Consider the following 25982-nt stretch of genomic DNA (forward strand, 5'->3'; position numbering starts at 1 on the left):
ATTTTGATGTATTTTCTAGCAAAAAAACCCTTTTTAAAAGTACTATGCACCACAATATCAAATACAGTCTTAGTCGATGAAGTTACATATTAACTCACTAGGTAGCCCAAATCAATTCGAAGTTGACTTTTTTAAAACTTGATCTTGATCAAGAGCTGCGGTTGTCAGATTTTAAATAAAACCAACTAGATTTTTATAATTTTAGATAGTTTTGACGTGCTAATATCAAAAATAAAATTGTAAAAAATAATAAAAATATTATTTTATATACTTTTAAATAAAAAATATTTTAAAAAACAATCGCTACCACAGTCTCAAATCCTACCCAGCCAGCCATGTTTTATAACGACGGTGTCGAAGTGTGACTGTGTAACAGTACAAGCAAGGAAATAGAGATGCATCACGTGTCATGGTGAAAGTGGGGGTAGTGGTTGGTGATGGATAGGACCCACAGACACCCTGGCACAATCAGATACAAAATAAAAGCAGAAGAGCACCCACATGCATCGTCAGCATCCCATGTGATGCTATCCCCTCTGGCCCCTTTTTGTCTCTCTTTCCTTCCTCTCCATCAATGGCAAGAATTAAAGGCAGACCCCACTCTCAGAAATATTTGAAAGTATTAATTTATTTGTGGTAACCAAGTGACAAACAATAATTCCTCCCATAACAAGACAAAAGGACATCAGAAAGAGGGAGAGAGACCCTTTTTCAATATTTTAAACCCACTTTTTTCCTTTTCTTTCTCTCTTTATGATCATGATTTTATTTATTTGCCTTCTTTCTCATGATCTGAAGGGTTTTGACACCGTGTATAAAGATGTGCTATAAATATGCATTACAGCCACAAAGAATACGTAACTGGTTGAATTTAGAATTTTATGAAAATTACTTCCCATCAATTTCATGAGTCTGGGCTCAATCAACCCGCGGCATAAGGTAGTATGATTGCAGTGGAAAAAGGAGAGATTTTTAGAAACCACACGAAAGACAATATGTGGCCGGAGAATAAAACAAAAGGGTGCGCGACAAACTGGAATTTCGAGAGAAGGTTTTTTTTCCCATCACATTTAAGATCTTCGTTCTAAGAAATTGTCATACGGTTCGGGCACAGACGAAAAAAATGCTCGAAAGACTGATGCAAACAACATTTGACAGTAAGTGAAGATGGATTTGTTTGCTCCTAACAGCTTGCAGAAAGGCAACAAGTAACTTCTTTGGAAGGACTGTGTTTTCTTGGTTCTTAAAATTACTTTCCGAACAGCTAATTGCATGTTAACCGAGACAAATCCCAGGAATAAATATTGAATCCACTGTGAGTTGGTGTCTTGAATATTGCTTGCAGCCAACATCTTCTCCCAAATGTTACATCCACGAGCTCTAGACCAAGTTTCCATGGGATCCACTTTGTCAAATCATTAGATCTCTCAATATTAAGACTTTTTTTTAATTATTTTTCTAGTTAATTATAAATTTTAATTATTTTCTTGTTTGAATCAGTTTTTGACTTATTTAAAACAGTTATGAGCTAAACATCATATTTTTTTTAATATATATAAAAATATAAGAGATTTTCTCTAATTCTATATAGTATTGATGACAACTTCAGAGCCTAGAAAGCCTAATTTTTCATCTTAGCCATACGCTTAAATTCAAAATGAAGAGAGAGTTGACAAGTGTGAGCTTGTTGGTGATGGAAATTGCACAACTGTTGCTGCGGAAGGGGAACAGTGTCAGTCCCTATTTTCTTCCACGTAGATATTGATAGATAAGTAGTATACAGATTCTCTGATCTCTGGGGTTCAGCTTCTGCTGTACAAAGATTTTGATTATACCCTAAAAACAACACAAACTAACACTAAATATGAGCTTTCTTTGTTTCTTCTAGGGTAGAGACAGGAGTGGTGAAAAAAAGGGAAAGGGAAAGAAATTACAGTTCCATGAAATTACAACTTACAACTACACATTGTGTGATTCTTCCTTCTTTTTTCTTTGCTTTCTTTACCTGTGGTCCAACTTCAACTACTGATGAAATGAAATGAGTGATGAAAATGGTACAACAACGAAAGGAATGGCTGACCCGCTTCCTTCTCTCCCTTTCACGTATGCAATTTGTATGGTAGTAAGTAGTATAGTATTAATGGTGATGATGGTGGCAAGATATGGTGAAGGTCGCTAGTAGTGGTGGTGGTGATGTTTCAATCTCTACATAATATTTGATGTGAGTTCTTGTTTGGTTACACTTCTCAATCTTCCTGTAAATTTACAAGAAAAAAGCCAAAGCAGGACCAACCAAACCCCATTAAAAATACAAATCATAACTTGTATGCATATGAAGTTAGCAAAATAAACGTGTAAAGGAATCCAAAGTTTCAATAATTTACCTATAGGCACAGAAAAGCTAAATTCCAACAGGGCAGGTAGGTCCATCTGTGTTGGCATACATCCCTATTGCTCCATGCCCAGATGAAAACCTAGAGGAAAAAAGAATCAAATCATGTCAACAAGCTTGTCACATTGTCTTCAATATTTTTTTAACAAATCATGTATACATGTAGGCATTTTCATTGTTACCTAGGCATTTGGCAATTGAAGGACTTGAAGGATGCCATTTCTAGTGAAGAATTAGGAGAGATTAGACTTGTAGTGACCAAACTATTGTTAGCAGAAGATGAAGCCGGGATGTTAGCATCCCTTTCATGGGAGAGGTCAGGAACTCCATGGATGAAGGCAGAGTAGTAGTCCCCGGAGCCTTTGGTAGGAGATGCAAAGGGACTATCAGGGAGGTTGTGCTCCAAACTGTGTCATCAATGATAAGATTCATTATACAAACTCTAACTAAATTGGAATGTTTCAAGAACTTCAAACCATTGACCAAAACAGATATTAGACGCAAATCTTGTGCAAAAATATGGTGGTTACTATTCTAGGTCGCCTTACTGTTTATAGCTAAATGCAAAAAGATTGGCGTATTACCTTTCTTGTAAATCGCTGTCTTCACCATGGGAGCTCTCTTTACCACTGCCATTCTCTTCACTGCTAGTACATTCTTTCCCAGAATTAGCATTTGATATCTGTTTTTCAGTTGGGGCAGTCACTGAAATGGCTGGCATTGGGCTAGAACAATTCTCTGCAACAAAACAACCCAGAGCCAGGTTGTAAAGCTCAATTTTTTTACATGTACAGAAAGGACTAATAAAGAGAGGTATACCTTGTGGAACTTCCGTGTTGCTGTGGAGTGGAGGAAAGGCAAGAGATTGATTGAAAATATTTGGAGAGTGAGTTGGAGAGGGGACAGGGCTGCCAGTGGAAAGAGCCCTATGATGATGTTTCTTGACATCAAGAAGCTGCAAACTCATCAATCTTCTACTTTGAAGCTCAAGGGCTTGCTGCAAATCAGCTTGCTCCTCTAGCTTCCTCCTCCACAACATGTCTTGTGTGTTGTAAAACATTCTTGCACCTGAATAAAGAGAATAATACAAAGACTGAAGAACAATGTCTAAAGTGCAAAACAGACATCGACTGTTGGATTGTTTGCATTGCTTACCAAGTTGGAGATCAAATGGATCTCTTGAATCAAGGCCAGTAGGAGTACCACATGGTGAGAATTCACCCCTCTCAACTTGTTGCTGCTGTTGCTTCCTGCAAGCAACAGAATCATACAAGTAAGAACTCCAAAGCATATCTTAAGCTTATAGAAATTTTAAGCTAAGTATATAGTGAGATAGAATGCCTGTACTTGTCTGGGACTTTGCCTTTCTCTTTGTAAGGCTTAACAAGCACCCTTGCATCACAAACAAAATGAGGGTTCCCTTTGGCCAATATTATCTTCACGGTCTCTGGGTACACGAAGGTAACAAATCCAAACATCCTCTTCTGCTGATAAGGAATCCTCACATCTTGCACTGGCCCATAAATACTTCAAAAAACAAAACCAAAATGATTAAGCAAGGAAGCTTTCTGATATGTTCATCTTGCAGAAAACCAAAAAAAGCAAAATAAACCAGGTTGAGAAACTGAACCTGAAGTAATTTGACACATCTTCCTCTCTAAAAGTGCTATCAGCAGGGAAAGTCAAGTAGATCTGCCTGGAAGCAGGATTAATCAAATCATTCCTATCAAGCCTAGATCTTGCAAATTTGTGCATGTCCTCCCCCATCATCAAAGCAGCAGCAGCAGCCCTTCAGAAGAAAGAAAAGGAGCTCACAAATCAATTAACAGTAAAAAAATTGACACAGATGTGTTTTTTTAAACAAACTCAATAAGTACCTCTGGCTATCATTTTGCTGTTGTTGAAGAAGAAAGTTCATGCTTTTCGGAGAGTAAGGAAAGGAAGCAGCAGAGCCACCCATGAGCTGAGAAGCAGCAGCTAACCTTTGCTGTTGAGCAGACTTGGATCTAAGCAACTCATGGCACTGGTCCATCATATCAATCTTGTTGTTACCATTAGGTGAACCCACAACAACACCTGCACCATCAGATTCTCCGAGCCCACCGTGAACAAACCTACAGTTACTTCCATTCTTACAGTACCCTCTAGCAAAGTAAAGGCAAGGTCTCCACCCAAAGCCTGAATTTGGATCCTCAGACCCCAAAACATCACTGACAGAACAGCTCCTTCTGTGCACAGACCCACCCCAGTAAGAAGGAAACATCATAGAATCACTAGCACCAGTTGGACTTGATAAAGCATCAAGTTGAGAGTAAAAAAGATCTGAGCTTTTTGGACCAAGGTGTGCTGAATTGTCATTCAAGAATGAAAGCTGGTCTTGGAGCTGAAACTCATCCATCAAATCAGACTCTCCTCCACCTCTTACTCCATTAGCATAGAAAGGAGCAGAAGCAGGATTGAGTGAACTACCATTAGGACTAATCAAGTCATCAGGGTTTGGAAGGTCACTCCAAGAAGAAGAAAAATTTGATGAAGGGTTTGGGATAGTAAGTGAAGGTGGGATGTTAAACCCAAGTCTTGAAGTTGAGGAAGATGAATTCTGTCTAGAGATGGTTATTGGGTTGCTTGAATATAGAGGCGAAGGGGGCGAAGGACTTTTAGAAGGGTTTGTTGGAGAGCAAAGTCCTAGTTCTTTCCTCGCTTTAAGGATCACTGAGTGAACAAGTGCTTCTGGTCCAAAAGCTAACCTAATCATTTCCTTTTCACCATGGTCCTGAATCAAAAGAAGACCCATGATTTTTGAAGCATTTTCTGGGTCTAGGTTTTGGATTCTCGAGAAAACTATTCTTGTTGCTTCATAACCATCCATGGTAGTAGCAGTAGCAGTAGCAGTGAATAGAGAGAGAGTTGGTACTATGTTTCACACCAAACCCTACCTCTCTTGCAAAACCTTGTTGTTGCAGTAGTAGTTGTTTTGTCTATGCTAATAGAGACTTGTTTTCTCCCTTCTCTCTCTCTTTTTCTTGCCTTGTGAGAGAGCAAGTTTTGTGTACTCTCTTCTACAAGTAAAACTTCTTTCTCAACCACAAACCCTACCTACCAACATCAAAGAAAGAGTATTAGTAGCAGCTAACACTAGCACTAGTAGTAGTATTAAAGCAGTTATCTTTCTCCCACTCCTGCAAAACCCAGGAAAAGGAAGGTAAAGAGAAGATAAGAAAGCTTTCAAAAGGAGAGTATTCTCGTGCGGTTGTTTAAAAGGAGGCTAACGATAACTGCACAAAGAAGAAAGAAACTAAGAAATACTCTTAGTAGTTGCCTTTGTTAAAAACAAAAGAAAAGAGAAACAAAACGAAAAAATCTTGCCGTTGAATTTCTCTATAACGCAAGCCAAGAATGCCAAAGAAACAGTAACAAAAGAAGAAGTGTGATAGTAACTCAGCTCTAGTCAAGACAGTAAAACTTACCCATGAAGAAAGCAAGGATCTTTTTTATATTTTCTCACTTTCGATGGGGTTTTTTCCTCTCTCAAACTTGCTACAAAAGCCAGACCACCGCCATCTTACGAGGCTGATTGGCAGGAGCTACTAGCAGCAACAGCAGCAGCAGAGAAACCATCAATTGATTCAGAGGAGGCAGCTGCTGCTTGGTGTTTTGGGTTCTGGGCTTATTAGTAGACAGTCAAAGCTATATTTCTTTATCGACACACTGTCTTATAGTAACTCTCTGCCTCTCTCCCTCTAAGCACTTGGACACTGTCTCCATCTCTCTCTCTCTCTCTCTCTCTCTCTCTCTCTTGAGGATTATAAAAACATGGACCCAAGAGAGTGCGGAGAGTGAGAGCGTGTGGGGAGTTGGGTCTTTTAGGTGTTTTGAGTGGATCCAGATCTGTGCTTCAAATAATGCACGTTCTTGCTCCAAACCCCTGACCTGACACACCATGGAACTCTTTTCTTTTTCAAGAAAATTTCTTAGGGTTTTCTTTAGTGCCCACTTGATCATGTAGACTGTGTATCATACGCGCTGATGATGAGTATCTTGTTCATTTTGTGGGACCCTTTTTGAGATGATCACCATGTGTGGTGATTGGAGAGTGTGACCACCATTGTTTCTGCCTTTATTGTCTTTTTGATTGATTCATAATATGTTTTTGTGTTATGGGTTGGTGTTCTTGGATAGTTAATGCCAAGTTGTCACCTTACCTGATAACCCAGTTCCATTGCGCGGAATAGGGCTAATTCAAATTATTTATATTAATTTATAAAAACTCATATGAATTTAAAAAATAAAATAAAAATTAAATTTCAACCCACTCACCCTCTCGGTATAATTTGAAGCTCCCATAGATTTTTAGGCATGAAGTTGATTCTATGGGCTAAATTGGATGGAAGAAGGTGTTTAGAAATGTAATAATAGTTATTTTTTTAAAATATTTTTTTATTTGAAAATATATTAAAACAATATTTTTTATATATATTTTAAAAATTATTTTTGACATCAGCATATTAAAATACTCTTTTAAAATAAAATAAAAAATTAATAATACTACTCAAATGCATCTTCTCATTTAATTATTTCTCTTCATAATTATAGGGAATTGATGTAATAAATTTATTTTTTTAAAGTTTTAGGATTAGTAGAACAAATTTATGAATTCATGACATCAATACGAATATGATAGTTATATTTTTAATATTTAATCTTAATAACATTTACTTTTGTGAAATTAAAAATAGAACAAAAAATATCCGTGAAGTCATGCATCCTACTTACCCTTCTCCTTTTTTTCCCCTTCTTCTTCTAAAATATTCGCTTCTTTTTCTTCATTCCCTGAACACATGATTTGAGGGGGTATTTGGCCATGCATGCCCCACAGGCATATGCTTTCTCCTCTTTTCATTTTTCCATGAGTGAGTCACCTTCTTGTTTCACTTAAATTATTGATATCATGATTGTGATAGTATATAGTGTATAAAAATAGAAGAGAGACAAGGGCCTCTAGAGTGGTTCTTTTCATCCTACCTTGGAGCTTGTTTTGTGGAAAGATTACCTTAGTAGCTGAATTTCTTTGAAGTTATTTATTCTGCTATTTTGGTAATGATTTGTAGGGTGCTTTTGCGAAAACCATCTTCAACACATGATAATAAAAATATTAATTTGATATTTTTTTCATGTAAAAACCGATAAAAACACGATTGAATCTCAAGAACAAACACCCCCATTAAAATATAATCAAAGAACAACTGATTCGCACCAAGTCTTGGCATATTTAAATTGATGATAGTAGCAATAATCGTGGAGTTTTAATCTCTTTCTAGCACCACTTAGCTATCACCAAATCAAAGCTAATTGTAACACACGTCTAGAATCCTTGCATTGCAACAATGTGTCGCATACTCTTCTTTCTTACTTAAAGCATGAGTGCAATCATTTGAGCATGCCAAGATTACTTTGAAAATATTCAATGTCATATCCAAGATATACAGCCTAAGCATCTAGGTGGTGGCTAAAAAGATATCCTAAATTATCGAATTTAAGTCTTGGTCATGGAAAATATATATTTGTAAAATTTTTACCCCATTTTTTCATATCAAGAAATTTTTATTAGGCTTTTCACACATATTAAATAGCGTATTAAATATGATGTCAACTCATATACTTTTTGCTGTGTTTATTATATTTTCGTTTTAAAAATATAATTAAATAAAAAATTCTTTGATTTTTTTTATAAAAGACATGTTCTGGAATATCTAAACGAAAAAATAAAGATTCTCTCTATGGGAGGGAGAGATTACATTATATATAGATAACTTGTGAAATTAGTCGTAATATATAAAAAATTTGCTGATAAAATACCACATTCCAAGAATGATAAGCCATTATTTATTCCCTTGGCACTTTTTAGAAAAAAATACATGTCAAAACCATCTTGCCAAGTAGTGTGAGGAAATTAATTAAGGATGAAATTATGCTTTAGTTTACATGTGAAAATATTTAGAGATAATAAACTTAGAATTTATAAAAACTTAAGCCACGTTTGTTTTTGCGTTTCAAAAACGTTTTTAAAAAAATTTAAAAGTTTTATATTTTAAATTAATATTTTTTGATATTTTTATATCTTTTTGATGCACTGATGTCAAAAATAAGTTTTAAAAAATAAAAAATATATAATTTTAATACAAAATAAAAAATATTTTAAAAAATAACCATACCCCTAAACACAGTCTTAACATATTTACTTTTACTGATCAAACTCTTCAAAATTCTTATAAAAATATTCCATATATATATATATCAAATGATAAGAAAAAACTCCTATGAAAATAAAGAATAAAGAATTATATTAATGGCAGAGAATAGGAGAAAGGTGATGGTATTTGAACAGAGGGCAGAGGCTCCTGCATAGCCCCTTTACCTCCTACATCACTTGTCGTTTTTAACATGTCCCCACAGAATAAATAAACGATACTACTGAATCTCTCAACCTTTTCCTTCTCTCATCAGTTTTTTGCTCTTTATAAATAACAGCGTTACAGCACGCAATCAACCAGCTCGTGACCAACCCTAGCTTGTTATTATTCACAGCAAAACCTTCATTATTACACCTTTTTTAATTTTTACTTGCCCTAATGATTTGTGAATAAAGATGAAAGAAATTAAATTATTTGGAAAGATACTGTTATTAAAACCGGCTAGCGGGTCGACCCGGCATCGAGGCACCAAAGCAAAACACCAAACAATGATCTGTCATTTGATCTTTTCCTAGATACAAGTGAAGGTTTCTGCACAACTGATGCTCATAAATGAAGTCATGATTATCATCGTTCTATGTCATGATTACCATTTTCTACTCAGAAAGATTTATCAACTTTAGCACGAGGAGTTTATATGACTGTTGATCGTTAAAAACCTACTTGAATCATAAACCCGACCACAAGATTTTGCCAACAACGTTGGCCCCTTGTCTAAAAACTTTGCTCCTTGGGGTAGTTGGATAAGGTTTCAATGATCAAAATTGTTCCTCTCTCACCATCATTACTAGGCCGTATGGCAAATCGAGAAATTAGGTAGTGTATCATTAAAAATATACAGCAAAAAAAATATATTTTTTTAATTGATGTTGCAATGTAAACATCATGGATGTTCGGATGTTCATTCCCACCTCTTTTTTTCTTCCTGTTCTCGCATTAAAGACTGTGAAGTAGGATCTATAGCTCACTTTTGCTTGTTGTTTTCTCACCAGGGTACAATGTAGATCAATCGTTCTGAGTGTGACATGCTTGCGATGAAAACTTATTACAAATGTATGGCAACAACATCTCTTATTTTTTTAAAAAAAAAAAATTAATATAGATGTTCGAGTCAGCTTGCGTGCACCACAATTAATTTCATGGTCCCTGAAGTTAACGACCATATAAGCTTCTAGTGGCCATTATATAAGCGATCAAGAACTCAAACCTGAAATCATAAAAAAAAAAAAATTTAATCTCAAATTTTTATCATTGACAACCATCATTTTATTTTACTTTGATGATAGTAATTGTTTATATCTTGATTGCCCATTGAAGAGGGCGAGGAAGATAGGTAGAGATTAAGGTGTGGGAATCCGCCAAACAGTTAATTCTGGCCTAATTCAGAAGAATTCAAAGATGAATTAAATATTTCATACTATAAATCCCATGACTTTTCAATTGCAATAACTTGCAAGCCTTGGTATTGAAGAAACTGTCATTGATAGATTTATTCCATCACATCATTTGTATATTAAATCAATAGTTAAATATAAAATATGCATTTGTACATGATTCTATCTAATAATATATATATATATATATATATATATATATATATATCCGTTTTATATAATTTTGTTCAAGACTAAATTTATCTAAAAAATTTCTAGTAACAATTTATGCAGGCGTGGAAATAAAGGTAAAAATAAATGTCAAAAAAATATCTCAATTTAAAAGTTTAAACTGTCATATAAGGTTTCAATATATGATTTATATTATTTTTAATACACTTCCTCAAGTAAAAAGCCCCTCGTATTTGAAACTTGTACAAACTCACACTATCTTGTACTTCATTTTTATCAAATAAATAAAAATGATGATATTCGAACTGGTAACCTCTTGGTAATCAAGACTCAAATATCATATTAAAGAATCATCTCAATCTTAAAGTTTAAACTATTAGGTGGGGTTTCAAGATATGATTTATATTATTCTTTAACAACGGGTGAATTTTTTTATAAAATTGTAAATATATTTTATATGTGTAACCCTTATAAAAGATAAAAAATAAAAATAAATTTTGATAAATAAAAAAAATTATCGTAGCTCGCCTCTAGATTCATGCACGCATATATTAATTAAAAAAGAGAAAAGTGTTTGGTAAGGAACATTCTAAGAAACTAATGTATGGTGGTGCACTATATTATAATATTAGAAAAATTGAGATTTCCACATTCAAAATTGTTGGAAAATGATGCTGTGGCATCACAGATTTCTGTTCTGATCAAGGGAAATTATCACATTTCTTTTGGAGAGTGCTGATTTTGCCGATACCCATTTTCACACCAATTCAACACTAAAAAGACACTGTTGACTGAAGTGTTGCTGTCACTTGTAGGGTTAAGCATCTAGCACACCTCCAAATGTTTTTAGATATCAAATTTGACGTTTTCTTGCAATGTCGCATTTTGACATTCAAATTGTCTCAGATTCTCCACGGCAACCCTCCTCGAAGGTTCTTGAATTCTCGTTTAGACATCCTACCTCGCTCGAGAGTCGAGAGGTTTTAACGTGAACAATGGATTGACAAATGACTAATGTATTGATGGTAACACGCAATCAACATGTTGCCTCCGACATTATTGTATCATTGAAGTACTCTTGTAATAATATTTATATAGCGTATTTCAATGTTCTTTAACTTAATTAATTGATAGCTTCAGGAATATCACACAACCCATTCCATGCGACAGGCTTACAATCCTACCCTACTCCGACAGGTTTGCCACCGTATCCTTGTTATAGGCTGGCACCCTTCTCCTTTAAATAATATAAATTATATTTTAAAATTTTCCTTAATAATTTAAATATTTAAATTAAATTAATTTTTTTAATATACTTTCTGCATCTTAATAACTAATCAATTATAAATTTAAATCTTATTATTTATTTTTATTTAATAAAAATTAAATATAAAATAATATAAATTTATGTTAGTTTTAAACTTAAAATATTTTTACATAACAACTAAAATTTTTAAATTAAATTGATTCTTCCGTAACCATCAACTCTCTCGTAATCAAAGGTTTATAAATATAGAGGATAACTTAAAGATAACTGGGAACAAAAATATCATACCCACACACAACCACATCTTTTCCTTCTATCCATCGTTACATTCTTACATATTGTCCCATGTGTTTTCCTTACTTGTGTATAAAACTTGTTTTTTTTTATTTGTAGGAATTCAAGCTAAAGATCAGTTGTAGAAAACTCAATATCCTTTCAACTAACTTCATTGGTCACCAAGAAAATTTTGTTAAAGGATCTTGTACGAGAAAAAAAGCTTTAAACTGGTTATATTTAATGGAAGATATGCATGGATGTGTAATGAGATGACAATTTATTCATGGACAAGTTTATTGGACTTTGGATTAAATAATGGAAGATAGTCATTTTTGTGATTTAGTTAGAATTTGAGTATGCTCCAGTAAAAAGAAGATATTAAATATAAAAATGGTAAACTATGTTTTAATGAGGCAGCAAGTACTTCTATACTTGGTTACGTTTATATCAGAAATCTGAATCTAAATCTAAATCAATTATCATACTTTAATTAATTGAAGACAGCACATGGTTAGTGATAGATCAGTCATGTCTAACAGCCTAAGGAGCTACCATGCTATCCTAAATTCATGGTGGGAGGTTGAGCAGCTAGCATATATTAATGCGTGCACATTTATCAAAAGTGTCTGTAAAATCTCAAGAAATTAGTTGGGTGGAACACATTTTTAAGTAGCTTAATTATAGTTTAATAGGAGGAGAAAATCAAACAAAATTATCTTAAAGGCTACGTACTCAATTTACCTGTCCCTAGGCCAATTAATTGTGCATTAAATAATTGCGTGTAATTTTTTTTACTGTGAAATCCAACCATCCCAGCAAGCAACGTATTAAGGAATGGTGGAGTCTAGAGAGATACATTATATATATATATATATATATATATATATATATATATATATATATATATATATATATATATAATAATTGAGTGATCCATCACTGGCCATACATTAACCCACCTTCTTATAAGAAAACCTTACTACCATTGTTGTATTTTAAAGAATTAACTTATAAATGGAGAATATGTCCCGCAAGTAAAGAAATACTTGTATTTTTCACGTCTGCACAGTACTATTATATGGATTTTCATATATAACATTGAAGTGAATATTTAATAAATGTTTGCGAGTGATATTGATACGACCATGTTAACAGAAAATTAATGACAAAACTCAAATTTCAGATATCGGATTGAATGAATCTTAACAAATCCGTTAAGAACTTAAATGAGATAATTATTAATTATGATTCAAATGAAGCTAACATCTCTCGGGAGTGACATTTCTGCATATATATATATATAGATTCACTTTCGTTCTGGAACGGGAAACTTTTTAATTATCGTACCAACCAACTATTAATTTGTGTCGTCAGTGACAACATTGTAAGAAAACAGTTTGGTGAAAAAAGGGGGCAAAGTGGTTGATTCTTCAAGCTCTTCCAGGTATCACTGTTTGACAACGAGGAGCAACGCATCCGCAACAAAAATATTTTTGTATTTTTACAGGCGAGAAACAAATACAATCACAGCAGCAATTGCAGTGCGTCGCGTTGGCGCAATGAACTGTCGTCAATAGTGTCTTTAGTCTTACGGTGATTATTCTCCTGTATTAGAATCTTGTGCTTAAAATATAGGCTACTGTTTGTAAATCCTATGCACCTTTAATAATACAGGCTTGAGACTACCAAACACCGAGACATTTTCCTCTGCAATTTGCACGCTTCTCTGCACGTGCCATGGCCTGATTTAACCATTGTCTTTTTTTCTTTTTCTCCTTCAATTTGCTTTCTATTTTCTTGTGCTAAAGGCCTAAAGTTGCCCCCTTTTTCTTTCATTCTAAAGAAAGGCTATTGCTTTTTTGGTTCTCCATTCCCCACTTGTGAGTGGGATGAGACTTTTGCACCTCCCTCCCTTTGTTTTTCTTTGTTTGTTTGTATGCTTTTGAGGCCACAAATTGTTAAGGCATGCAATCCAAAATTATATCGTGAATAAATGGAAAATAAAAAGAATGTGACCCCCTAAACCTTCCACTTTGAAGATATTTTTGCATGGCCAACATTGTGTGGAAATTTGAGATTCTAATGCATTGCGTAATGCCATAATGCATCTTGCCAATGCTCATGCACCCAGTTAAAATGTAAATACTTTTCCTTTTTAATAAATATTGGGTTTGAACCTGCTTTTTAATACATTCATAAATTGAAATATAAATAAATTTTTTGTGTTGTTAAACACATTAACACATTGGTATTCTTTCGTAAAAAAAAATAGCAAGTCTATATTTAAAGTTATGAATAAAAAATAAAATCATATCTCATTTTTGCTGATGTTTTTTTCAACTTATAACACAACACTGTAAACACAACACAACAAATCCGAATTCTAGATTTCAGTCCGAGGAATACATGTTTACTTTAATTAAACATATTCACAAATGTTAACCCTCTTTGTTAGCTAATGGGGTAGCAATTCTATCATAAAGTGATAGTACGATAAATTCATGGAATATGATCACATGTATATAATAGTTAGTTTAAGTTAATTGTTGTTGTGTGGAATTTAAAGATAGAAATTAAGATTCTTTGCTCGTATATGTGTGTTTGATAATGCAATAATATGTGTTATTGTAATTCTACATTCAAATTAAAAATAAACTGATTGGATTTCTCTAATTCTTTGTATTTTTATACCAGAATCATTAAAAAATATTTATAAAAACATAAAAAAATATATCAATGAATCAATGAATTGCCCTTATATTGATTAAGGAGATGCATATGCATATGCTTACACTAAATTAATATAAACAATATATTTTTAAAATAAAGAAAAACTTAATCTTAATTAATCAAAACATATGTTTTACATTAAAATTAAATTGAAGCTCATTAACACCTCATTAGTGAATGATAGAGAATAATATAAATCACATCTTGAAACCCACCTAACAATTTAAATTATTGAATTGAAATGATTATTTGATATGATATCAGAATCTTGATGACCAAGTAGTCATGAATTCAAATTTTATTATCTTCATTTATATAATAAAAATTAAGTATAAAGTAGTGTGAGTCTAAAAAAATTTTATTTAAAAAATATATTATAAAATGATATAAATTATATTATAAATCTCACCTAACCATTTATCTTATTAAATTAAAATGTTTTTTTAATCATACGAAGGAGGCCCACCTTCTCCTTTTCCCGAAAGCTATCAATGAATTTCCCCTATCAAAGGGTTACCATACTCACTCAAGGCCAAAAACATAACAAATTTTCAGATTAGGACCAGATACTGGGTGTGGAAACTCGAAAATAAAGGGACCCTCGGTTGAGAATTCGGGTCCCAATTCAGCACCTCATAAATTTCTGGAGACAAGAAAATAAAATAAAATATTTTTTTGGAACAATTAGCTGGCTTGCACCTGCCAAGGACTCTGGTGGATATATAAACTACATTCTTAGCATTGCCTTGAAATTTTCTTAAGTGAAATTTCAACGAAATCTATAAACTTAAGCTGGGTTCAAGAAATTGTTGCAAGCAATAACGCAACGTGTATTTTATGATGTTTGAAAATCGAGATTAACATCTATTTTCTCGTTAAATCAAATAGAATTTGATCTTTGATACTCATACTTCATGAAAGGGTTGCTACCCCATTAAATATGTTTAATTAAAGTAAGCATTTATTGCTCAACTAAAATTTAGAATTCGGATTTGCTTAGTATTGTTGTGGTGTATTAGTACCGGCTTTATTATAATAAACATACAAGTAATTGATTACAATTAGAAAGGATTTTGTTTTTTGTTGATTAGTATTATTGTGGTATCGATTATGGTTTTAAATGTTTTTAATTAAAATTAAAAGATCATTTTGTTGCAAAAAAATGTATGATCCACAATTATTATCTCAATTCTTGAAATCATTTTATTTGAATTTTAAAAATCTAACAATCATTAATGTTTTTCACATTTTTTTATAAATTAAAAATAATATTGTTGATATATAAAAGTTAGGCTTGTTTGCATGAAAACATTCCCTTTTTAAATATTGAATCTTAATTAAATATTGTGAAATTGTGATATACACAATTATATTCCTATAATTGAATCTTAATTAATCCATCATATTTGGACTTCTCTTGCTCTAGTTTATTTCACTTATGCCCTAGCTAGATATAATGCAACAATCACTCTTATATAAATATTGTGTCCAATCAACACTATGATAACATTCATTGCTTAAAATGATCCAATATGTTGCATAATGTAATATAATTCCATTAATGGAGCTTTGACATCAATAAATAACTTAAGATAAAATTATTAAATCTAACTTAACTCAAGTAAGATTTAAATCATAAATTAAATGTGTTAACTAAGATCGATCCAAAATAATATCATTTTATTTTTTATAAAATTAAAATACTAAATTATATCGAATCAACTCACTCAATTTAATTTAAAATCCATTCTAAACTAGATTTCAAGTTAATAATAATAATCGAATTGATCCTTAATATATAGCACTTGCAACATGCCTGGTAGCAGAGATTGTTTTTGACAATTGATGTGAAAAATTAAAATATTTTTTAATTGTTAAGATAGCATGAACATATAAAATAAGGTAGATAGAAACTAGGGGAGTGCTACCAGCACCTTCCCTTATCTATTATAGCAATTTGTTCATAAGCTATTTTCATTAAGAACTCCCAAACAAGGTTAAAATTTAAACACTCTTACCTAGCATTAAGGTGAGATGTCTATTCTTCCTACCATCAATGAACCGAGTACATTAATTAAAAGTTGGCAGAGCTATAGCACTCTGTAATCAGCTGGGCTTAGCAAATTAAAAGTTGGCAGAGCTATAGTTCAATCTATAGTAAAATGAATTTTGGATCACAATAAAATCACAGTCGTGCCCTTTGTTTCAAAAAAATTAAGTCTTTTGGGTGAGAGTATTGATATCTTTTTTATTTTTTTTTATAGTAAAAATATTTTGCTCCTAAAATCAATAAAATACAAACCTGTTGATTAAGAGTTTTCTTGATTTTTTATAAACTTCTTAACAGTAAAAATACGTTTCTATCCTTAGAGTAAATAAAAATGATTGTGCTACTGAATAAGAGTGTTTTGAGGTTTTTGAATTTTAATATACAATGCAATTACATCTTTAACCTTGGAAGAAACAAAACATAAGCTTAGTATTTAGAGGTATTTTATACTTTCATATGAGTATTTTGTGTAATTATCGGAGTTGTGGAGGGTATTTTCACATTTTCATATTCTTTTGAGTTTTTTAATGCTTAGAGAGCGTTTGTTTACGCGGCTGTTGCTGCGTTTTAATTAAAACGTAGTTTGCAGCCGTTTGGTAAAAAAAAAAATTAATTTACTGTACATGGATCCCACATATTTTTTTGCGTTCGAAACGCTGTTAATAAAAAGCGACGAAATCCTGCTTTTCAGGCACTGTGCATGTTAATTGCATTAACATGAACATCACAAGAAAATTGCACTGTTCACTTAAAAAATAATGAACAATGCAATTCACTTGCACTGTTCACGAGTGAATTACACTATTCACACAAGGTTTTTTTGTGTTAATTTTATTAACCTTTTTAAAAAAACTAATTTAGAGTGAATTAAATTTACTATTTGCACTGTGATGTGAACAATATTTGTTTCCCGAAAAACTAGTATAGAATGAATTAAATTCACTCGCACTGTTAATTGCATTTACATGAACATCACAAGAAAATTGCACTGTTCACTTAAAAAATAATGAACAATGCAATTCACTTGCACTGTTCACGAGTGAATTACACTATTCACACAAGGTTTTTTTTGTGTTAATTTTATTAACCTTTTTTAAAAAACTAATTTAGAGTGAATTAAATTTACTATTTGCACTGTGATGTGAACAATATTTGTTTCCCGAAAAACTAGTATAGAGTGAATTAAATTCACTCGCACTGTAATATCAATTTTATATCTGATAATATTTTATCTAATTTTATTATATGCTCAAAAAATTATGAAAACTGTAGTTTTTATCGGATGAATTTTATACGTAATGGAATTATAAATAGTTTAATGAAGTAATAAAAAATATTTTATATAAAGTATTATTTATTTCATGATATAATAGGAATAATTAATTTTACAATATTTAAATTTAAAACCATTAACATTAATATATATTTTTAAAAATTATTTTATAATCTCAATTTCAAAAGCATTCTTAACCAAACACATTAAACTACTTTTTCTTCAACCTCAATTTCAACCACAGTTTTAACCAAACGCCTATTTTTTCAAACCAATTTCAACTAAAAATACTTTTTATAAAATAATTTTTTTCAAACCACAACCACAACAGCTACCGCAATACCAAACACACTCTTAAAGTTGTTGGAGTGTGCTTAGCATGCCCAAGCACGTGATTGGTATCTACACCATTCAGGCGGTACGTGTTACACTATCTAGTAGACATAACTGACATTTCGTCATCTCCCTAGATGAGCCACAGTGTTCTTTTTCATTTGAAGTGACATATGATAGCTGATGGTGGTTGGTCATTGCTGGTCGTTGTTTGATTTTTTTCCTTCCGTTTTCTTTCTTGACAAGTATCATTGTCCATTTTGTTTCTTACTTTTTAATTTTAGCTTTCATTCTATTAATTTCAGTCATTATTTTTTTTTTATGGCGCGAGTTTCTTCAGTTAGTTTCGTTTGAATTTATCTTTTAAGTCATGTGTTTTTTAGGATATAGATTTATCTTTAATTTATTTAAATAAATAAATTTAGTAAATAAAATTAGATACACATCTCATTTTATGTTATGAAATATCTTAATCTTATTTGCACATACTTTTTAATTTATATTTTAATTTTTTTATATAAAAAAACATACGAAAGCAACCTTCGTACCCGATATTGTTTTGAATTTTTTTTTATAATCCACGACAATACGTGAGTTAAATGGATATTTTTGTTTAAGTACACCAATTTAACATGCTTTTATCAGGGGTAGTTGCAGTAGTTGACATTTCCTTATTTGGATTTTACATGATTCATAATTATTAAAATTATTAAATTTGATTAGTTTCAAGATTTGAGTAATTGGATGAGTTAAGTTTAGTTTACTAGAGTTAATTTTTTTAAAAAATTAAAAGTTAAAAAAATATTATTTTAATATCTTAAAAAAAATTAAACCAAGTTTTAATAGAATTTAATTTAAAACTAAGCCTGAGCTAAGTTCTAAAGGACAAATCACTAAGTTTACACGCTGGACTAATTTAATAACAGGTGCGTTTTGGTGGGCATGTATGGGTCACAAACTATCCATATGTTGAACGCTCATAGTGCCATTACCTCGTGCAATCCTCATTTTATGTGCAAAAAGCTGATTTAGCTGGCAAAGTCATTTAAAATTGTTTCAAGTTTTTGGAATTAAAAATGTCTGGTGTATAAAAAAAAACAAAAAAAAATTGAATAAAGAACCTAAAGTTTAACGATTTTTCAATAAAATCTTCGAACTAAGAAATTGCCTACAAGCAGTATTGTTATGAAACTCGGCCACACTTTCATACAAGAAGTTTGGGCGTGTGTGAGGTTCTCATGGAGCCCAGGAGAGACCTGTTTTTGTGTGACCGACGCATTAAAACCCTGTCTTGTATGAAATCTACATGTCTGTTTCTGTAGGGTAACAACTAACAAGATCCAAGCTTGCACATAACATCTCCACCTCTACGGACTTCAACTAATTCTACACACATTTATGTGGCTCAAAAGACAAATCTAAACAACACTTATGATGTTAAGAAATTAATGGAAAAAATCTACACATTAGATCTAACTAGTAAAGGGTCCAAACTGCTTCGGTAAGGAGAATCTCTGCACTGAATCATGAGAAAGAACCACGCAAAGACATGGTAAAAGAACAGTGAAGAATAAATGAAAGAAGCCAGAGAACAAGTTAAGGAAGAGGGGCAGAGAACAGGTTAGGGACAAGCATTTTCATGAAATAAATATAACGTGGGGTCAAAAAGACATGAATAATCAATATATGAATAATGTGATAGGGAGATGTGGCTTTCGTGGATGTGACTCTGGACTGTTGCATTTGTCTACTGATACGGTGATGATACCTTTGTTCTTAGGGTTTATAAATGGTGTTTGGCGCCAAGTTGCTCATGTTTCTGAAACATGTGAGGCATCTCCTTAATCAAGAAAGAAGAAGCAATATCAATCTGACAAAATCATTGCTGCTCTCCCCTCCTGTAGGAAATGGCCCAAGATGGTTTCTTCTCTTGATTCAACTTTTTCAAGGCACAGATTAAACTGACCCAACTCAAACACACTTGTCCACCTTCCATCTTGCTTTGCCCTGGTTTAAGCTTACCTTTAATTATGGGCCTGTCAAAGCTACAGTTCTTTTCATCCACGGTTCAAACCTGTGAGTCTTTTGAATGATGAATAGCATACGTACGTGTCATTCATTGCTCTCCAGTCTCCTCACCTCCTGTCATTGCCTCATTTTCATTACCCTCACATCTGCTTTGGAGTTGCTGCAATTTTGAATGAGATCTCATTTATTGTGCTCGTAATTTAGTTTGTCACTGTGATATTAACGTTCTGAGTAGGGCTAGTTTAGTAATGTGGTTGTGGTTTTTTTTAAAAAAAATTAATTTTTTTTTGTTTAAATTTAATATGGTTTATATATTTTGAATTTGATGTTTTGATATGCTGATGTCAAAAATAATTTTTAAAAAATAAAAAATATTATTGACATGTATTTTAATACGAAAAGTTATTTAAAAAGCACCCGTAATCACACTGCCAAACACGCTCATGCAATGTTGAGTCACTAGGTACCCTAGCAAAACAGTACCTGCTCTTATATATTTTTATATTTATAGAAAGGTGGCTCTGCTGCGAGCCTTATAGTTGATTCATTTTTTTTTATTATTAAAAAATAAATAAATTAAGGTGATACAAGTATCGAATTTTTTTTCTATTTAAATATATTAAAAGACTAAATCACAACTAATTGTAATTGAAAATTACAGAAAAATCAAAGAAAAAAAAACACCATAGACCCGAGCGAAAGAAAAACAAATTTACAATGGTATTTAAGTAATTATATTATTTAAAAAATAAAAAAATAAAAAATGTTCCTTGCCCCTAGGCTGTATTTTTTGTTATTAAAGGGTAGATTACTAATTTAACTATCCTATAAAGTGATCAATTTACCCCAAGTAAATTGATAATGTTAATTAAATCCTAAAAAGATCATTCCAGAAAAAAAAAAAAAACTCAACCATTTCTTTACAGACATGGAGGGCAAAATCAACAGTGCGCTGGCTCCATTTCCTTACAAACATGGAGGGCAAAATCATCAGTGCGCTGGCTGATGGGGTTTTGTGTGTTTTTTTTAATAAATTTTCTGCATTCAGGTACCAGCAGCTGTTATTCTTCCAAACAATTCGTGACTACAGTGTGAGTTCCTATGCCATTGTGAGTTTGTGGGCTATATTTAAAGAGATCATGGTGAATTAGGACCAATTATTTACATTAAATCCAAGTTTTGACCATATTTTGCAAGGACTTGTACCAAGAGCAGGATTAGAACCTAGACCAGGCAAAGGCAAGGGCATCTAGCTACAAGCAGCTGCGTACACCATTTTACTTGAACAATGTGAAAGGGACGGGACACCACTTTACAAACCTAGGTGATTTGGTAAGTGTGGAAATCCCCTCTATCCCGGCACACACACAATTTTCATTGACGTGGGAATAAGGGACCTGTTTTAACCTTCTGCTGCATTTGGTACCACTTATAGTGGGCATAGAAACTGATGCTAAGTACCTCGATACATTTCATCAAGCAGAGGTCTTCAAGGTGAGGATGCCAGCCTCTGCATCATAGCACTCGGTGAGCATGCTTTATTAACTACCTTTACAGTTTTACTTCGATTTTGGAAGCTTACTCAAGAACAGACCAAAAGGGAGAAGCAAAACTAGAAAAACCAAAGGAAAGTTGTATTGGGCACAGCCGGATGAAATAACCTAGACAGGAAATGAAATCAGGTAAAAGCATTAGCTTTTCAAAGGGGAAGACCGAAAGAGATGTGAAGAGAGGTTCAGAATAAGCTGCACATACCATTTTCACCATCATCACAGATTCACAAAGTGTAATACAATAAAGCATGTATGTAAATAGAATGACCATGTCTGTTGTGTCTGCCACCACTTCAAAAATCTGAAACTGAAAGAGTTTTTCGTGGAAATCGTTTAAGCTCTTGAGCATAGATCAAGTTGTACACTAGCGAAAAATGTTACAATACACTAATCACCACGGATATTTTCAACAGCAAAACAAGCAGAAACTTAATCATGCTATAGTTGTATTTCAGCCAATGGACAATCACTATTTTCACCAAGGAGTAGCTTATACATTTTTCCCACATCTTTGCACCTTCATCAAGGAAGAAAAGAAAAGTAATATTTACATTCTAATCCTCATACAATCTATAGAGATAATCAAAACAAAAGTCTGTCGTGAAGTATATGGCTTTCTGGCTGAAGTTTTATTGAGCACCATACATATATACTACTGTACAGTGGCCCCCAGCCTTTTAAGTCCTATATCCAATTTAGTATACACAAGATCAATATTCTCAACTTCAACATATCTTCGATGCAGGAAGATCAAAAGAGCTGAAGAGCTTACAGATATTATCTATCCCTCTGGTTATTGAACTTGAGAGGCAGATGACATCAAGGCTTCCACCATGTCAATTGCGTGTCCTTCTGTAGTTGCCATATTATCCATGTTAGCCTGAGAATTTATTATCACAGGCTGACAAGTCCCTTCCCATGATTCCATCAATTTGTCATTTCCGTCAATATTAACCCGCGAAGACGAACCTCCTACATGAGTATGGAAGCACGGTAAATCTGTCTGACACTGTAGATTCATTGGCCCACCAGTAGACTGCGCACCACAATTGCCATCCTTGAAAGCAGCAGTAGCGTCACCCTGATTTTGGAATGGTAACACACCCAATTCAGTATCAATCTTTCCCCTCAGGCCCATCAATATGCTTCTTAGCCTCAAAACCTCGGCTTCAAGGATTACCTGCTGCTGTATTTTCCTCACCAGCTGCTGGTTCGATATACGCAATTTCTTCACTTCCTCTTCTAAGTAAGCAGTATGTGCCTTCTTTTTTTCTCTGTACTTTCGAACTGCTTCTCTATTTCCTGCTGGCCTTTTTACTTTAGAATTGGAATGCTCTCTATTGTTTACGTCATCATCTTCTTCAGAAGTAATGACTTGGGTGTGTGTGTGGTAGCATGTATGTGTATGAGTTATGTCAGGGCCAAGGGGGTTGCAAGTGTGAGTGTGAGTACATGTTCTCGTATTCTTCAAGAATTCATCAAGAAGTGAATCCACAGATGCAGAGCTCTGCAAACTGCCAGATGAATCGGGATTCGGTAACAAAACATGATCCGAAAGCTCTATCTCCCCATCATCCATGTTATAATCTTTCATTTCATTCCTCCAAACAAACCACTACTTTCAGCCAGACAACTCAAGAAAGAGTACATCTGCAAGACCAAAATTTCTAACTTGTCTTAGATCAACCACTTCAACTACTCTAACAAACCAATAATCCTAATGCAAAATTGAACAACTTAAGCTTGTAACAAACCAGAACCACCAACTTGTAACACAAAAGTGGGATTGCAATTTGCATGATTACTGCCCATTTAATACGTTAAGAATATATGCAAAGGCAAAGAGTCCATACATAGAACATAATATTATAGCTGCCCACAACCTCAATTTTCATAATCAACAAAAAATACAACCACCCCTTTAACATTTCAAACCAATAAAAAGCTTTAAAAGTTGAATCCAATCCAACGAAAAAAAAGAAGCTTTCTTTAACCAATTTAAAGAAAACCCAGATGGAGATTCTTCACAAGAATATCAAATAAAGCATAAAGAAAAGATCTTGACATTGGAATATATCATTCAACAACAGAAGAGAATCCAACAATCTTTAGCTTTTCAAGTGGATAAGTGACAATATATAAACAGCATAACTTTACACAGCAAGAATATCAAGAAAAGCAAGAAAAAAGTGTTTGATAGAAATGGAAGCAAAAAAATGTAGATATTCTTATAGTCAGAAAGAGAGATAGAGAGCTATTACCTGATCTATGTTAAGATTCTGAGACCAACAAGAAGCATCTCTCAAGTGCTTTTTTATGCTTCCTTTTTGTTTGTCAACTTGTTATGCTTCCTTTTTTTGTTTGTCAACTTGTTATGCTTCCTTTTTGTTTGTCAACTAGTGTAGAATTTCTCTAACCGCTAAGAGGTTTTTTCACCTTGTGTCTCCTCATTGGTATATTCGCAACTGATCTTGTTATCATATGAACACAAAGTCTACACAAACCAAAGGAAATATTATGAAATGAAAATTGAACTTCAAAGAATGTTGAGGTTGATGGATAGTTTAATTAATAATATTTTCTCATCTTGATGGACATCATAATTATAAAAAATTAATGATTCTAAAATAAGTACTATTTTTCTAATTCAAGTAACAAGTTAGTTATTCTTAAGAAAAACCAACATTACCTTACAATATCTTTTTTCTTATAAAAAATTATTTTTATTATGTGTTTTTCCTACTTTTATATTTGTAATTGCCATTAATTATTCTGATTATTTTAAATTTATAAAAGACTCATATAAAAGATGTTGTTGATGTTAAATCTTAAATTTTTTTTTATTGAAATTTTTAAAAGTATGCATAACCTGTATTTTATTTTAAAAACCTGACATCGTTCCCTTATAAAATAAAAACGTGTCAACTAAGCCATTTTTAAAATGGAGATTAAACCCATAAAAATGATACAAATTTATACTGCCCTTTGGCTATTATTTTGGTTAGTTTTGAAATGGATCTGAAAGCTGCCATTATTATTCAGTGGGCTTTAATGAAATCATGGAGACCCGGTTCAAATTATTATGCATGCTTGGAAAATATTGTGGAATGATAAATAAATCATTTTATTTTTTTACATTTTTTTTTGTTTTATTTTTTTTAATGAGAATATCACTAAAAAAATGCACTTTCACAATAATAAAACAAACAAAAATATCAATATACATGAAACTTAAAAACATAAATAACAGAAAAAAAAATTTATTTGGGGTTCAAAATTGACTTTTAAGGTGGAAAAACACCATAAAATATTGAAAAATACCAGTGAGGCACGCCCGTGCAACTCACGGTCTGGCCAATTAATTTCCACTGAACTTGAATCACATGCTTGTCACGCACCTAATTAATAACCAGCAAGCCAGAAACGATTGTGAAGAAACAAATTGATTTGGGATTTTCTTTGCTGGTGATGTGAAGAAAAATGGAGAGGTGGGGGGGGGGGGGGGTCTTCGGCTGTGCTACTGAGAGGAAGAAAGGGAAGAGCTTTGTTTAATCTTGGTGTCAATTTCGGTTAAAAAATGGGAGAGGAGGATGAGTTTGTGTGTGTTGTTGACTGCGGTGATCAATGAGAGATGGGGAGATCAATGGTCTCTCTGTGTGTGTTCCCTCGTTTTCTTTCTTGCTTTTTTTTTTTTTCGTGACTCACTGCCTCCTCCCCTTCTTTTGGTTTTAGCTACTATTTATGGGAGATAATTTCATATTAAATCTTCATCTGTAATGGGTATCAGTCCTTCAAGAATTCAGCCTTTGAAGGAGAGGATGTCAGAAATCTTCCTCGATCCATAATAGCTGCCAATCTTTGATGATTTTCATCGTTTTTTAGAGCTGACTAGACATGCATGTTCCACGGGCGAACAAATTGTATTTTTAATGTAAAAAAAGTTATAAGTTAAAATAATTTAAATTTCAAGTCAATGGTTTAATTAATAATTTTATTTTATTTTTATAATAATAATAATAAATAAATCAACAAAAAAATATAAAAAAAGATACGTACCCGAGTCTAATCAATAAACAAAAAAGAAGAAGTTAAACTTCAAAACAAAGAGAAAAAAGCATGAGGGGGGACCAAACAAACTTAAACGAACTTTCTAAATCTAATCTGATATAAAAAACTTGCAACTTGTTAAATTATAGACCCGAATTCAATAAAGAAATTTAAATATCATTCAATTTAATTTTGAAAAATGAAATCATTAAAAAAA

General features: G+C 32.6%; 2 protein-coding genes across 4 annotated transcripts; both read right to left on the bottom strand.

Moving 5' to 3' along the window:
• Positions 1-1711: 1711 nt before the first annotated feature.
• LOC133681186 (zinc finger CCCH domain-containing protein 22-like) lies at positions 1712-6180 on the bottom strand. 3 transcript variants are annotated; one of them, XM_062104353.1, is made up of 10 exons: positions 5860-6180; positions 4270-5488; positions 4023-4181; positions 3734-3919; positions 3548-3642; positions 3212-3460; positions 2977-3130; positions 2575-2799; positions 2385-2474; positions 1712-2255 (listed from the first exon to the last, which is right to left on the bottom strand). In XM_062104353.1, exons 2-9 carry the CDS (start codon positions 5259-5261, stop codon positions 2402-2404), a joined length of 2133 nt encoding a protein of 710 aa, XP_061960337.1. In that variant the 5' UTR covers positions 5262-5488; positions 5860-6180; the 3' UTR covers positions 1712-2255; positions 2385-2401. The 3 variants fall into 3 exon arrangements, with proteins under 3 accessions (XP_061960337.1, XP_061960338.1, XP_061960339.1); XM_062104354.1 differs by having other exon boundaries at positions 4270-5571; XM_062104355.1 differs by having other exon boundaries at positions 3740-3919; positions 5860-6179.
• A 15958-nt stretch (positions 6181-22138) lies between these two features.
• On the bottom strand, positions 22139-24085 carry LOC133702962 (basic leucine zipper 23-like). Its single transcript, XM_062127333.1, has 2 exons — positions 23980-24085; positions 22139-23368 (listed from the first exon to the last, which is right to left on the bottom strand). The coding sequence occupies exon 2, from the start codon at positions 23310-23312 to the stop codon at positions 22512-22514; it is 801 nt and encodes a 266-aa protein (XP_061983317.1). The 5' UTR covers positions 23313-23368; positions 23980-24085; the 3' UTR covers positions 22139-22511.
• Positions 24086-25982: the final 1897 nt, after the last annotated feature.

The sequence above is a fragment of the Populus nigra genome, chromosome 1 (genome assembly GCF_951802175.1).
Source record: "Populus nigra chromosome 1, ddPopNigr1.1, whole genome shotgun sequence".
NCBI lineage: Eukaryota > Viridiplantae > Streptophyta > Magnoliopsida > Malpighiales > Salicaceae > Populus > Populus nigra.

Bases quoted from the DNA above. Each gene is read 5' to 3' on its own strand.
- LOC133702962 (XM_062127333.1), bottom strand. From the start codon at position 23,312: ATGAAAGATTATAACATGGATGATGGGGAGATAGAGCTTTCGGATCAT.
- LOC133681186 (XM_062104353.1), bottom strand. From the start codon at position 5,261: ATGGATGGTTATGAAGCAACAAGAATAGTTTTCTCGAGAATCCAAAAC. The intron at 3,461-3,547 runs GTAAGCAATGCA...CTCTTTATTCAG, and splicing joins TCCATTTGATCTCCAACTTG to GTGCAAGAATGTTTTACAAC. The intron at 3,131-3,211 runs GTATACCTCTCT...GTTTTGTTGCAG, and splicing joins CAACACGGAAGTTCCACAAG to AGAATTGTTCTAGCCCAATG.